The 14,294-nt window shown below is 49.7% G+C and overlaps 1 protein-coding gene across 1 annotated transcript; it reads right to left on the reverse strand.

Annotated features, from left to right (window-relative positions):
* Positions 1-11,799: 11,799 nt before the first annotated feature.
* Positions 11,800-13,157, reverse strand: LOC119570428 (basic salivary proline-rich protein 1-like). The gene is made up of 3 exons (XM_037918171.1): positions 12,580-13,157; positions 12,156-12,357; positions 11,800-12,024 (listed from the first exon to the last, which is right to left on the reverse strand). The coding sequence occupies exons 1-3, from the start codon at positions 13,155-13,157 to the stop codon at positions 11,800-11,802; spliced, it is 1,005 nt and encodes a 334-aa protein (XP_037774099.1).
* Positions 13,158-14,294: the final 1,137 nt, after the last annotated feature.

Consider the following 14,294-nt stretch of genomic DNA (forward strand, 5'->3'; position numbering starts at 1 on the left):
CACACATATACATATATATATATATATAATATATATATATATATATATTACAATAATTAAAATATATATATTATTATTTTTTATATATATTTTAAAAATAAAAATTTATAATAATATTATATAATTTATTTAATTATATTTATATACATATATATAAGAAAATATACCAAAACCCCCAAACGTTTGCGGCCTTAGGTACCCAAGACTTGAACCCCTGGTTCCTCAACAAGTCCACATGGACCTTGTCTTGGGAAATCCGGGTCATTGTGGAATCCCGTATGAGTTTACACCTCAAGGGGGTGTTTACTTCGGCCCTCAAATTACTATGGGGTTTATTGATTAACACAGGCCCCAAAATAAAAGTATATACACATTCACCCCTATGTTAATATCATATACAATACAATCAAAAATAAGAATTATTTTAATATACATTTATTTTAAAAATCCCAAATATAGACAAGAGAGGACACCAGTGAAGAAGAAGGACCTCTCCTCTCCTCCCTCCCCTCCTCCCTGGGTGAATCGTCCTAATTGGAAATTCAGATAAAAGGGAGGTGGTTCCGGGCAAGGGTGGCGGAGGGGGCGAGCGGGTGAGCCGAGCAACGCCAAATAGTCACCATGTCCCTCATCTGTGGCTTTTTGCATGGGCATTTTAAAAGAGTCACCGCCCCGGGTCCCAGCAATCTCGGCCCGGCCTTCCGCGTTACCGGCGGTGACGCGCCCCCCATTGTTTGATGCCCGACTATTGCTTGCATGTAGTTTCGTCCCTCCAAGCCTACTCTTTCCTTACAAATTTTCGGCATTGGGATAACTCTGTGCACCCCTTTCTGGTAACTTGACCCCTCTTCGGGCGCGTGCTCGCGTGGGCAAACCTTACCTCCCGCAGGGGAGGGGTGTCGGGGGGGCCTAAAAGGCCTCCCTTACGGTGTGCTGGGTTTTTGCCATTTTTTTGCTAGGGACTGGTCGGGGCAGACCATCTGATGACTGCCACTCTTTTTTTTCGAATAGGCGATGGGCAGGTAGACCCCCTTTCGGGCCCCTTCGCCGGGTTCTGTCTAATAGGCTGCTAGAAAAAAACATCAAGTTCCGCCCGGATAGGAATACCTGGAAAAAAAGTTATTTTTCTCCCTCCTGTGTGAAAAGTCTGGGGTTGGGCTATTTCAGAGGGATAAAGGACCTTACTGAACGGGGGGGGAAAAGGTCCCCCTCTCTCTCATGAGGTAAATTTTGGGGTGTTTCGAGAGAAAGGGATTCACGTTAAACCCCCCCCCCAAAGAACACCTGGAAAAAAATCAGCTCCTCTCCTCTTTTGTGATGGAAACATCGTGGTTGGCTGTTTTCAGAGGGACAAGGAGTTTTATTTGGAACAGGTACGGACCCCCCTTCTCTCACTGGGTAACATCCTTTGAAAGTTTTCAGAGAGAAGGGGGGTTCACCTTAAAAACCGTCCTGCCTATGAACCCCGGGAAAATGTTAATTTCTCTCCCTCACTGTGGTGAAACGTCTGGGGCCCGGCTGTTTTCGAGGGATGAAAAAACTGCAAAAAGGGTCAGGCCCCCCTTCTTTTCCATGGGGTGAAACCTTTGGGCGTTTCAGAGAAAAGGGTTTCCCTTTTAAAAAAGGGTACAGGTCCTCTCTGAGGAGTGGAGAGGAACTGCCGGGAAAAAGTGAAAGAACCCCTTTTCCTCCTAGGGGGGAGCGAATTTTTTCCTAAATGATGTCCTTGGGGGAAGGACATCCCCTCTGGGATACCCCCAAAGGGGTTTTGTCACCTACCCACGTGTTTGCCGTGCGGGGTCCTTGTGAGCTGGGGACGGGATCCTGGATTTTTGAGCGATGCCGTGCACGATACGCCCTGCGGCTAGCAACACCCTTTTTTGGTCCTCTATTCGGGCAAGAAGGGGGACTGACCGGGCCCCCGGTCAGGCATGGGCTGGTCACCCTCGGGGGCTAGGGTTCAACATCATGCTCCGTTGGTACCACACCGTCCTGCTACCAGTCAAACGGCAATTCTGCGTATTCCCCTCATCCCCCCCTGTTGCTTTTAACTTTGGGTTCTAGCACTCAGTTTCCCCCTTTTTGGGACCCCGGGGTTGGGGGGGGGGGAGTGGTGGATGAAGCCTGCCAAGTATTTAAAAATCAAAACAAAAATCCCCCACAGAAAACCTTACTTTTGACGACCCGTGCAAGGGCCCGACCACAGCGCCCCCTAAACTTACGTGCCTCCGGGGGGAAAAAAAAAACCCCGAGCACAGGATGACACTGTCAGCCGCTCCCAAGAGGGTGGAAAAGACGGAAAATCATGTAAAAACATTCTGTCCCCGATTGCCCCAACAGTTGGACTCTCGTGCTGGCCCCTCCAGCCAGTACCAGACCAAAAAACCCTCTGACACTCCTCAACCCCCACTGCTGAATCAGGAGCACCGCTGAACCCACGAAACAGCTGGTGCCTCCACGAGAAAAAAACCCAAAAAACCGAAAGGGGGACCGAAACGGCCGGGCCGGAGCCCGACTCTGATGGCGAGTCGGGCCCCCCCAAGGCTTTTCCCCCCCGAAATTAAATCCCCTCAAACCCAAGGCTTCGACAATGCCTACCAAAGGGTAAGGGCTTGGGGGAAACCAGCAAAAAATCCGGCTGTCGACCCGGGGTTTTCGCGAGATGGGGGCATGATCATCATGCCCAAAAATCACCCCACCCTTTGTTTCCTGCAGGAAAAAAGGACTAAAAGAGGGGAGGAAAGTGACCTCTCCTCTGAACCCAGGAAAGAGAGTAAAGAGGTGCAAATTTGCTTCTCATCTCATACGATGTGGAGGTGATAGACCACCCACAGGTGTGGAGGCTTCCCTTTGTCAAAGGGGAAGACTCCAACCAGCAAATCCTGGTGACCTGAAGGTACCCCAACCTCTACCCTTGATCTGGGTAACGGTACCTATCCCTACGCACTTATGTCCAAAAACCCACTTCGGGTTTCGGTCCCAGAATACGGACCCACCAGGCTAACTGCACAGAAAAGCCAAATTTCTGTAGCAAGGCACAAAATCCGAGGTGTGCACCCAGGCACAAAAAGAGGACACAAAACCAAAATGCCAAACTGTGCCAAAGAGGCATCACCCTGACCCGGGCTTGCTCTGTCAGAAAGAGGGGGGCCCCAAACGGCAAAGGTTGAAAGAAGCGACCAACTTTTTTTCCTGCCCCCCCGGCCCCCTAGTCGGGGGGAGGAATAAAAGCGAAAAGGCTTCCCGACCTCCTAAGAGGAGGAAGCTGCCCCCCAGCCAAAACCCGGGAGATCTCCGAAAATCGGGATTCCCCAGTAAAGAAAGTGCAGGGGAAACCACGGAAAAAAGGTTCCAACAGCCCCAACGTCCCCCCCAACCCCAAAAGACATGTTCTTCGACGGGGGGGACATGTCATCCTGACCCTGCGTAGTCACACAGTGGCAGTATCCTTGTCCAGGAAAAAGGGAAGAGGGGAACAAGGCAGTCGACGTCCCCATGACGACTTCAAACAGCTGTCAAAAGCTAAAGGAAGGAAGTGGAGGGGGCCCAAAATCCCCAAATCCCTCCCTCACCCCGGTCGAGACTCCCCTCCCCCTCCAACCCAGGCTATGCCCTCACAGGCAAGCCTACCAGGTAGCCCTCACAGGCAGAGCCTAACCGGGCGATTCAGGCCCCAACCGAATCAAAAGAAGCTGAGCCTCCCCAGAAAACCCAGCCAATGCACAGAACAGCCTGGCCAAGAAAAAGCCAACACAAAGTCAACTCCCAAAAGGCTCTCCCCCCCCAGGGATACCTAAACAGCCAAAGGGAGACCCCTCAAGCAGTGAGGATCCACAAGGGGAGTTGTCAGACTCCGACTGTCAATCCAATATACGAGTTCTTTATGAAACTATAAATTAGAAACATCATGGCACGACTAGTATTTGCGGGGAACACTGTGGCTTCTCCTCAAGGGTCATCCTCCACGCAATGTCGTAAAGGAGCTTGACATCTCCCCCCCGGAGCATTATCACGGAAGCTGTTCGTTCCCCGGGGTATCACGTCTCCCCGCGCTGCCACTTTTCCGAGGGCAAAAGAGCCTGATGACCCTGGCAAGCAACAATTCCCTGCTACGCAATAGCCGATGCACCGCCTGTGGGAAAAATTTTTGAATCTTTTTGCCTCAGATTAAACTGGCCGGGGACCCCTAAAATTGTACAATTTTAAACAGCCGCCACACTGTATAGCTTAGACATCACCAGGTATGTGCTTCCGCAGCCACGACCGAGTGTCTGGGGGGACTTCTCACACCCCCCCCATCCTGGCTCCCTCAGGGCACCGGATGGGGCGGGCCCTCACAAGCCAACGTGCTTAACATTCCCCAAATCACTCCCCCAAACGCCAGGAGCCAACGATTGAGGGGGGGGTCCTAGAGCTCACCCGGGCCCTCGACTCTGGTGGGAGGATTGGGGGCTGTCGATAAACCCGCCAGTGACCATTTGGCACTATAACAACCCTCATGGATAGTGGCCCCCACCGAAATACCACAAACCGAATCCAAGAGGGAAAACAACAAGGCCAAGGGGCGGGGGCTTCCAGGCCCCTTTGGCCCACTGTCGAGAACAATGAACCCAAAAAGGCAAAAATGGGGAAGTGCTAAAAGCCAACTTGTAATGCCATTGATGGGGCAGCCTCCGACCAAAACCCAAACTGGGGCCCTTGGTCCAGGATCAAAAGGACGCCTGTACTTAAAATGACAAATTTAGGGAGGTCAACCACAGGAAATATGTGCCGAAAACTTTTCCGAAGGCAAAGAACCCCCGACAACCTAGCCCTCCAAAGGGAGGCGTCGGGACCCCAAGGAAACTGCCAGCAGAGTGGGGCAGGAAAGGGGCTGGAATGGTGTGAGTCCTTGATCACCTACCACCCTCTCGGGGCTAGGGAACGGTCAAGCGAGCCACCAGCCGCTCAGCCCGGATGCACGACCACGACCCCCGGCAGGGCCAAACAGCTGGCCAAGGTTCTCTGCAGAACAATAGCGACAGTCTGCCAGCCGAACTGAGGGCAAACAAAACGCCTAAAACCAACAAACTTCTCATACGGGAAAAAGGGCAGCCAAACCGATAACTCAAACGTTTATCTTTTTCTCGAGGGAACTAGAGATGCAAAAAACCCAGTTTTGCAACTCACCCCCGGGCGCTGACGGGATCTTGTCCCCCATCATCTCCCCCGGGGACGGGTAGGTGACTTGCATTCCTCAACTCATCAAAAAGTCCGGGGAAACTTCCACTCTCCCCCCCAGGCTGGAAGAGGGCTACCATATTTCCCCATCCCTAACCAAGGGCCGGGGAAGACCGCCCCTCCTCTCCTCGCTGTCTCCCAAGACTGCCGTGGGGATGTACTGACCGGCTCCAAAAAAAAAAGGGGGACCCCCACATGAACACCTCCAGGGGTTCACCGGGCATGAGAAACCGCACACATAGCCACCTCTTGAGCACAAAAAAACAGGGGCACATCTGTGTAGTATTCCTTACCGGGAGAAGGCTTTCGATTGGCAAGTCTCTTGCCTTCGGAGAGCCTGCCAAAAAAGGAACAAGGAAAGCTTTTGGGCTTGGATGGTCTATTTTACCATAGAAAGCCGAGTCAATTTCAAGGTCACCTTCACGCACTCCACTAAAATGGAACCCACAGGGGGGTTCTCGTCCAGCCCTTTTTAACACATTAATTCCTGTATCCTAAACATAAACCCCCATGGGGTGCAAGTCTCTCCTATGCAGCGCCGCTAATCTCCACGGCCCACACTGCCTAAAAAACCCAGCGTTGTCTGGATTTGGGGTTCTGGGATGTTGCAGGACAGGACTAAAATCTCTGCAGCCAAACCCAAACCATGGCTCTAGACAGAAGTTAAAGGGCACAGTCGAAAATCCAGGGAATTTTTTGGAGGGGTTCGGGAAATCCCTTACCTTGGGGTAAGGATAGACCGGACCCTCTCTTCCGCCGGGAGGTCCATCCCCCTGCTTGACCAAACAAGGAAAACTGTCTTCATAGACAATGAGGGGAAGCGCATAGGGGCCAGACACATACAAAGATATTCTACTACTGCGCCCGGCCCATTGTGACATGCCTCCTTCCTCTGTTTGGGCTTTAAAAAAATATAAGACCGATTGGAGCCCGCCCCAAACGAACCGCCAGGTTTTCTGGGTCCCCCAAGGGGGGCAAAGGTCCTCAACCTCCTAGTGGGACAAACCTTCCCCCCTTGGCCTCACAAATTTGATCTAACGGCACCCAATTCTTATCAAAGGTCACCGGGGGCCCCGGAACACAGCCAAGACAAAAAATTCAGACGTGTAGAACAATAACAGCTTTTGCAACACCCCTGGCTGTCTCACCGCCAGGGTGCTAATACCCATCAGCTAAAAGAACCGTACGGCCGGGGCAGGGCTCCCCACCCCTGACTTTGTTAAAGCCCCGCCGGGGGCAAAAACCTCGATAGAGTTGGGGTCTGACTGGCAAGCAAAAAAATAAATTTGTACGCCTACCAAAAGGGCAGAAACCCAGAGGGTCTTGAACCATCCCCCCCTCCGGGAGCAAAAACATATTAAAACGGATGGATCGGTCGACCCCTTGCCCACACTGCAGGCGCCGGTTTTCGCAGCAAGGGTGCCACAATATCCTGAGGGTAACAGAAAAAACCCCTCCTCATTACAGGCAGGGCATTGCTATCATGGGAGCACTGAGCCACGCGTCCATGAGGAAGGCACGTTTTTCCAACACGACTCCAAAAACCGTCGACTGTCTTCAGCACCTCACCCACTGACCATCTCCCTCCTACAACCATCCGCACACTACACAGAGGATTCTTGCTCAGGTAAAAAATTTATCATAAACGGGTTCCCACATATGGGGATCAAGGCAATGAGCTTGCTGACAGATTAGCCGAAATGGGCGGGTATGCCCCTAATCCCTATAATACTCAACCCGAAAATTACTTAGGGGGAGTGTACGGTGAGGGCCCAAACCCCTTTCCTCCTGCAGTTTCCAAGGGGAAAACGAAAAATTCCCCTGGGCCGCTGTACTCAGACCCACAGGCTATGACCCCTGCACTCTCTAAAAATAAACAACAAGGTCCGGTCTTCTGCCAGAATGCGCCTAGGTTACCACTGGCATGGAAATTTATAAAAACCATAGACTGAAGAGAGGTTTGCATGCATTGCGGCGACCCGAACGCCACACGGGGTACATTACTTGGGAATTGGTGCACACGCAATTCCTAAGACAAGCCCCAGAAAAACCGCCGTCGTGCTGGGAAAGAATTTGCGAGTGCTTACAAACCCCGGGTACAGAGCCTGCTGCAATCCCACCCCACGGGAAGCCCGAGTGTCAACAAACAAAAGAGACAGCCATAAAAAACTGACACGGCCCGGGGCCCTAAGTGAAAGGCCCGGGCGAAGCCCGAACTTTCGCAAAACTCAAGCAAGCAATAACCAATATATTATAATTATATATATATAATATAATATATATATAATTTTATATATATATATATATATTAATTAATAAAATTTTATGTTTTATATAATAATTATATATAAAAATTTTTATATATATTATATAATATATATGTTGTGTGTGTGTGTTTTTGTATGTTTTGCAATGTATATGTATATTACGCTATATACCTTATATATCCTATCATAATTATAATATATATATATATAAATATATAATATTATATATATTTAAATATATAGTATGTATGTATGAATATTATGTAAAATTGTTATATAAATTATATATATTTAAAAATAATTATAATATATATTTTATTAAAAATTATTAATAATTATATATATTATAATTTAATATATAAAAATATATATATATAATATATATACTATACTTTTATATATACTATTTTACTCTTTCTACATACATATTATATATATTATTATATATTATTATATATATAATATATTGTATGTATAATTGATGATAAATATTATATATAAATATGTAAAGATATTTTCATATAATATTTTATTTATATATATATTTTTATATTTTTAATATAAAATTTTATATTTATCTAATATATAATAATATTTTAATATTATATATATTTTTAATACATATTTATACATACATATTCATACATACTACATTATATATAAAATTATATATATTATATATAAAATAATAATTATATATATTATTGTATTGCTATATTAGGGTTTTAACGTATATTACATATCATATGCATATACATCAACACACACCCACAACAATATATATATATAATTTATATATATAATATTTTATATTATATATACATATATATATAATATATATATTTTAATTATATATATATTATAATATATATTATATTTCATATACATTTATAAAATTTTATGTTGTGTATATTAATTTTTATATATAATATATATATATATAAATATATATCATATATAATTATAATTTAAAATATATATATATATTTTTTGGTTCTTGCTTGCTTAGATTTGCGAAGTTCTGGCTTCGCCCGGGGCCCTTTTACTTTGGGGCCCCCCTGTGTCAGCTTTTTTTTTGGCTGTCTATTTGTTTGTCTGACACTCGGTGCTTACCGTGGCGGTGGGATTCCAGCAGGGGCCCCCGTAGCCGGGTGTAAACTCTCGCTAAACCTTTACCAGAGACGGGGGTTCTGTGGGCTTTTGCTTAGGGAATTCGTGTGCCGCAATTCTCCAAGTAAAGTACCGTGTGGCGTTCGGGTCGCCGCAATGCATGCAACACCTCTCTTCACTTCATGGTTTGTATAATCTCCTGCACAGTGGTAACCTAGGCGCATTCTGTGCAGAATGACTTCGGTACCCCTGTTGTTTATTTCAGAGAGTGCCCTGGTTCATACCCGGGCGTCTGATACCACTGGCCGAGGGGGAATATATCGTTTCCTCTCTGTGGCTGCAGGGGGAAGGGGTTGGCCGTCACCGTACACTTCCTCCTAAGTAATTTTTTTGGCTCTGATTTATTTCATGGGATTAGGGGCATACCCCCCCGTTTCGCTAAACTGTCACGCTCATTGCCCTGATCCTATATGGCTGGGGAACCCCCTTTATGAAATTCTTTACCCTGACAAAATCCTCTGTGCTGTGGGGGATGGGTTTTCAGGGGTAGATGTTGTCAGTGGGGGGACGCTGCTGAAGACAGTCGACGGCTCCTTTGGAGTCCCGTGTGTATCCACGGGTTCCTTTTCCCCCATGGACGCGTGGCTAGTGCTCCCTGTAGAACTCCCCTGCCTGTAATGAGGGGGCGTTTCTTTACCCCATGGATATTGTGGGCATCCCTTGCTCGAAGCCGGCGCCTGCATGTGGGTCAAGGGGTCGACCGATCCTCCCTGAAAATTTTTCTGCTCCCCGGGGGGGTATGGGTTTCAAAACCCCCTGGTTTCTGCCCTTTACTAGCGTAAATATTCATTTTTTTTGCTTGCCAGTCTCATGACCGCGAACTTATCGAGGTTTGTGCCCCCGGCGGAGCTTCAAAAATCAGGGTGTGGGAGCCATGCCCCGGCCAGTAGCTTTTTTTTGAGCTGTGGCGTTTGCCCCTGGTGGTGAACAGCCGAGTTGTTTGCAAAAAGCTCTTTTTTTTTCTACACGCTGACTATTTTGTGTCTTAGGCTTTTGTTCCTGGGACCCCGGATGACCTTTTATAAGAATTTTGCTCCGTTTAAACAATTCGTGAGGCCAAGGGGGAAAAGGTTTTTTCTCACTAGGAGGTTGAGGACCCTTTGCCCCCCTTTGGGGGACCCCAATAACCCTGGCGGCTTCGTTTTTTCTGTCTCCAACGGCTTTATATTTTCTCTTAATGCCAAACAAGCGAAGGAGGCATAGTCACATGGGGCCGACAGCTTATAAATTCTTAGTATGTGTCCGGCCCCCATCGTCTTCCACCATTGCTCCATGCAACAGTCTTGCTTTTTTCGGGCAAGCAGGGACTGGGCCCCCTGGCGGAAGGGGAGGGGCCGGGCATCCTTACCCCAAGGTAAGTGTCCAGAACCCCTCCCAAATCCTTCCCTGGATTTCAGACTTGTGCCTTGAACTCTCTGTCTCAAGCCATGGCCCTTTTGGTTTGGCTGCAGAGTTTTAGTCCTGTCCTGCAAAACCTCCTCAATACCAGTCCCGACAACGTGGGCTTTGTTTAGGCAGTGTGGTCCCTGGGGAAAGATAGCGAGATCGTCTGCATAGGGGGTGATCTTGCACCCCACTGGGGGGTTTTTGTTTAGATACAGGACTTAATGTGTTAAAAAAGGGGTGGCTGAGAAACCCCCCCCTTGGCGTTCCCTTTTTTATGGCATGTGCGTATAGGGGACCTTGAAAAATTTTACTCTGGCTGTTCTATGGTAAAGTAGTCACCTATCCAAACCAAGAGCTTACCTCTGTTCCTTTTTTGGGTCAGGCTCTCCTGAATGGAAGGGCTTGCCAATTCAAAGCCTCTCCAGGTCAAGGAATATACCACAGTGTGCCGTGTTTTTGTGCTCAAGAGCGTGGCTATGCTGGCGCTGGGCTCATCCCCTGGTGAAAACCCCTGGGGGTGTTCATGTGGGGGTCCCATTTTCCATTGGAGCCCGGTTTAGTACCTCCCCCGGGGTCTTGGCCAACCTGAGGGGAGAGTGGGGCGGTACTTTCCCCCGGGTCCTTTGGTTTAGGGATGGGAAATATGGTAGCCCCCTTCCCGCTCTGGGTAAGTGAAGTTTCCCAGGACTTTTGAGAGTTTTCAGGAAACAAACTCACCCACCTCCCGGCGGGGGGGTGATGGGACAAAAATCCGTCAGCGCCGGGGGTGAGTTTTCAACTGGCTTTTTATGTCTCTTAGTTTTTCCCCCAAGAAAAGATAACGTCTGATTATCGGGTTCGGCTCCCTTTCTCTTATGACAAATTGTTGGTTTTAGGCTTCCTTTTTCTTCCCCCAGTTCGGCTGGAACTGTCCTACTTGTTCCGGGAGAGAACTCTTTCGCCCGTCTGTTTGGCCTCTGCCTGGGGTCGTGGTGCGTGCATCTCGGGGGTGAGCGGCTGGTGGCTCGCTTGACCCCTTGCCCATAGCCCCCGAGGGGGGCGTGATCGAAGGACCCCCATTCCCCACTTTTCCTGCCCACTCTGCTGGCAGTTTCCCTTTGGGGTCCCTGACGCCCCCCTTAGGAGGGCTAGGTTTTTCGGGGGTTCTTTGCCCTTTGAATGTTTTTTGGGGACATATTTACCCTGTGGTTGACCTCCCTAATCTCGTCATTGAAGTACCGGCGTCCTTGTGATCCTGGACCCCGGCCGAGTTTTGGGGATGGTCAGTGAGGCTGCCTCTCAATGGGATTTTTCAAGTCTGGCTTGTAGCACTTCCCTTTTCGCTCTGTGTGGGTTCATTGCTTCTCAACAGTGGGGCCCAAAGGGGCTCTGGAATGCCCGCCTTGGCTTGTCTGTTTTCCATCTTGGGTTCGGTCTGGTATTTTTGGCTGGGCCCTATCCATGAGGGTTGTTAGTCCATAAAGGTCACTATGACGGCCTCATGACCGCCAGCCAATCCCTCCACCAGAGTCGCAGTGGGCCCGGGGAGCTCTAGGGCCCCTCCCTCTACATGCTTGGCTCCGGGTGTTGAGGAAGTGTCTCGGGGAATGTCTCAACACGTTGGGTATGTCGGCCCCCGCATCCGGGGCCCTGCAGGGGGCCAGGGTGGGGTTGTTCTTGAATCTCCCCCCCTGATCACTCGTCGTGTGCTGCGGGAAACACATACCTGGCTGATTTTAAGCTCTACAGTGGGCCCGGGTGTACACATTGTACAATTTCAGGGGGCCCCCGGCCCGTTAATCTCGACGGAAGAGTTCAACATTTTCTCCAAGTGCGGGGCATCGGGTATTGCGTAGCAGGGATTGTTTGCTTTGACCGGGTCATCAGGGCCCCTTTTGCCCCTCGGAACTGGCAGCGCGTAGACTGATACCCCGGGGAAGCGAAAAGCTTCCCCCGTAATGTCCCCCCTGGGGGATGACGATGTCAATGCTCCTTGATCGCACTATTGCTGGGGATGGCACCCCTTAGGGGAAGCCACAATGTTCCCCCCGCAGAAAACTTAGTTTTGGGCCATATGTTACTAAATTTATAGTTTTCATCAAGACATGTCTATTGGATTGACACGGAGTCTACACTCCATTTGAGATCCTCACTGCTTGAGGGGGCTCCTTCGGCTGTCAGGGTATCCCTGGGGGGTTGGGGCCCCTTTTTACTCTGACTTTTCGTGTTTGGGTTTTTCTCTGGCCGGGGTGTTTTTGTGCATTGCTGCTTTGCCTGGGGAGGCTCAGCTTTTTCTGATTCGGCTGTGGCACTGAATCGCCTGGTTAGGGTCTGCCTGGGGGCATTCCGGGGTAGGCCTGCCTTGAGGGGAAGCCTGGGTTTTGGGTGGGGAGGGGAGTTCGACCTGGGGGGAGGGAGAGGATTAGGGTGATTTGGCCCTCTCCCTCTTCCCCTTTCCCCTTTTTGCTTTTGACAGTTGTTTTAATGTCGTCATGGCGAGTCCTCCTTTTTTGCCCCTTCCTTGGTCCCGGCAGGATACTCCACTGCTTTTGACTACGCATGATCAGGACGACATGCCCCCTCGTCGAAAAACAGTCTTTGGTCTGGGGGGGCCGTGTGGTGCTGTTGGGAACCTTTTTTCCGTGGTTCCTTGCACTCTTTACTTGGGGAACTCCCGATTGTCGAGACTCCGGTTTTTGGTGGGGGACTTCCCTTCCCCTTTGGGGTCGGGGAACCTTTTTGCTTTTTTTTTCCTCCCCCCGACGTAGGTCCTGGGGGGCAGGAACAAAGTCGGGGCCCCTTCTTACAACCTCTTGCGTTTGAGGGCCGCCCTTTTCCTACAAACAAGCCAGGCTCCGGGGTGATCCTCTTGGGCACGTTAGGACATTTGGCTTTTGGGGCCTTTTTTATGTGCCTTTTTGCACACCCCTTTGGTCCCCTTTCTACAGCCCATTTTGGCCCTTTGGGTTGCAGTTTGCCCGGTGGTGTCCGTATTTTTGGGACCTGAACACCCAAGGGGTTTTGGCACATAAGTGCGTAGGTGAAGGGGACCCCGTTTTCCCAGATCAAGGTAGAGGTTGGGTACCTTTTTATGGTCCCAGGGTTTGCCTGGTTGGAGTCTTCCCCCTTTGACATCGGGGAAACCCCCACACCTGTGGTGTGATGCTATCACCCCACATCGTATGAGACGAAAGCCCAAATACACCATCTTACTCCTTTTCCTCGGGATTCATAGCGAGAGGCTCACTTTTCCCCCCATCTTTTAGCTCCTTTTTTCCTGCAGGAAACAAAGGGTGGCTTACTTTGGGGTGATGATCAGCCCTGATCTCGCGCAACCCGGATCGCAGCCGATTTTGTGCTGGCTCTCCAAAGCCCTTCCCTTTGGTGGCATTTTGAAACCTTTGGGTTTTCGGGGGCCTTGAATTGCGGAAACGCCTTGGGGGTCCAAACTCCCATCAATCGGCTCCGGCCCCGGCCGTTTCGGTCCGCCCTTTTGGGGTTTTGGGGGTTGTCGTGGGGGCACCCCTGTTTCGGCTGGTTTTGCTGGTGCTCCTATTCATTTGTGGGTCGTCTGAGGAGTGCCAGAGGCCTTTCCCGGTCTGGTATGGCCTGGAGGGGCCAGCCGAAGCCATCTTTTGGCAATCTGTGGACAGACATGTTTTCATGATTTTTCCGTCTTGTCCCCATCTTGGACAGGAGACATGTCACCCGGCTCGGGTTTTTTTTTGCCAAACCCCGGGGGCACGTAGGCTTTGGGTGGGTGCGTGGTCTGGGCCTTTCACGGGTCGCAAAATAAGGTCTGTTGTGGGGGATTTTTGTTTTGATTTTTCCCTATATTTGGCAGTGCTTCATCCACTCACCCCCCACCCACCACGGGTCCAAAAAGGGGAACTGAGTGCTAGAACCAATGCAACGCAAAAGGGGTGATGAGGGGGTAACGCAGCCAAATTTGCCTTTCACTGGTACCCGGGCGGTGTGGGTACCAACGGCAGCATGACTGCTTGACCCTAGCCTCCCAGGGTGACCAGCCCATTGACCTGACCGGCCTGGGTCTCCGCCTGTCTTGCCCAAAAAAGGCCAAAGAGGCGTGTTGCTAGCCGCAGGGGGTACTCGTGCAGGGGATCGTCAACCCCCAGGACTCCCCTCTCCCCCTCACAAGGGTCCCCGCACGGCAAAAAAATGGGGGGTGAAAACCTCGGAGTATCCCAGAGGGGGGTCCTTCCCCCTCGGACTCATTATGGGGAAAACTTCTGCTCCTCCTCTTAGAAGGGA

This window comes from Penaeus monodon, unplaced genomic scaffold, assembly GCF_015228065.2.
Source record: "Penaeus monodon isolate SGIC_2016 unplaced genomic scaffold, NSTDA_Pmon_1 PmonScaffold_2683, whole genome shotgun sequence".
Taxonomy (NCBI): domain Eukaryota; kingdom Metazoa; phylum Arthropoda; class Malacostraca; order Decapoda; family Penaeidae; genus Penaeus; species Penaeus monodon.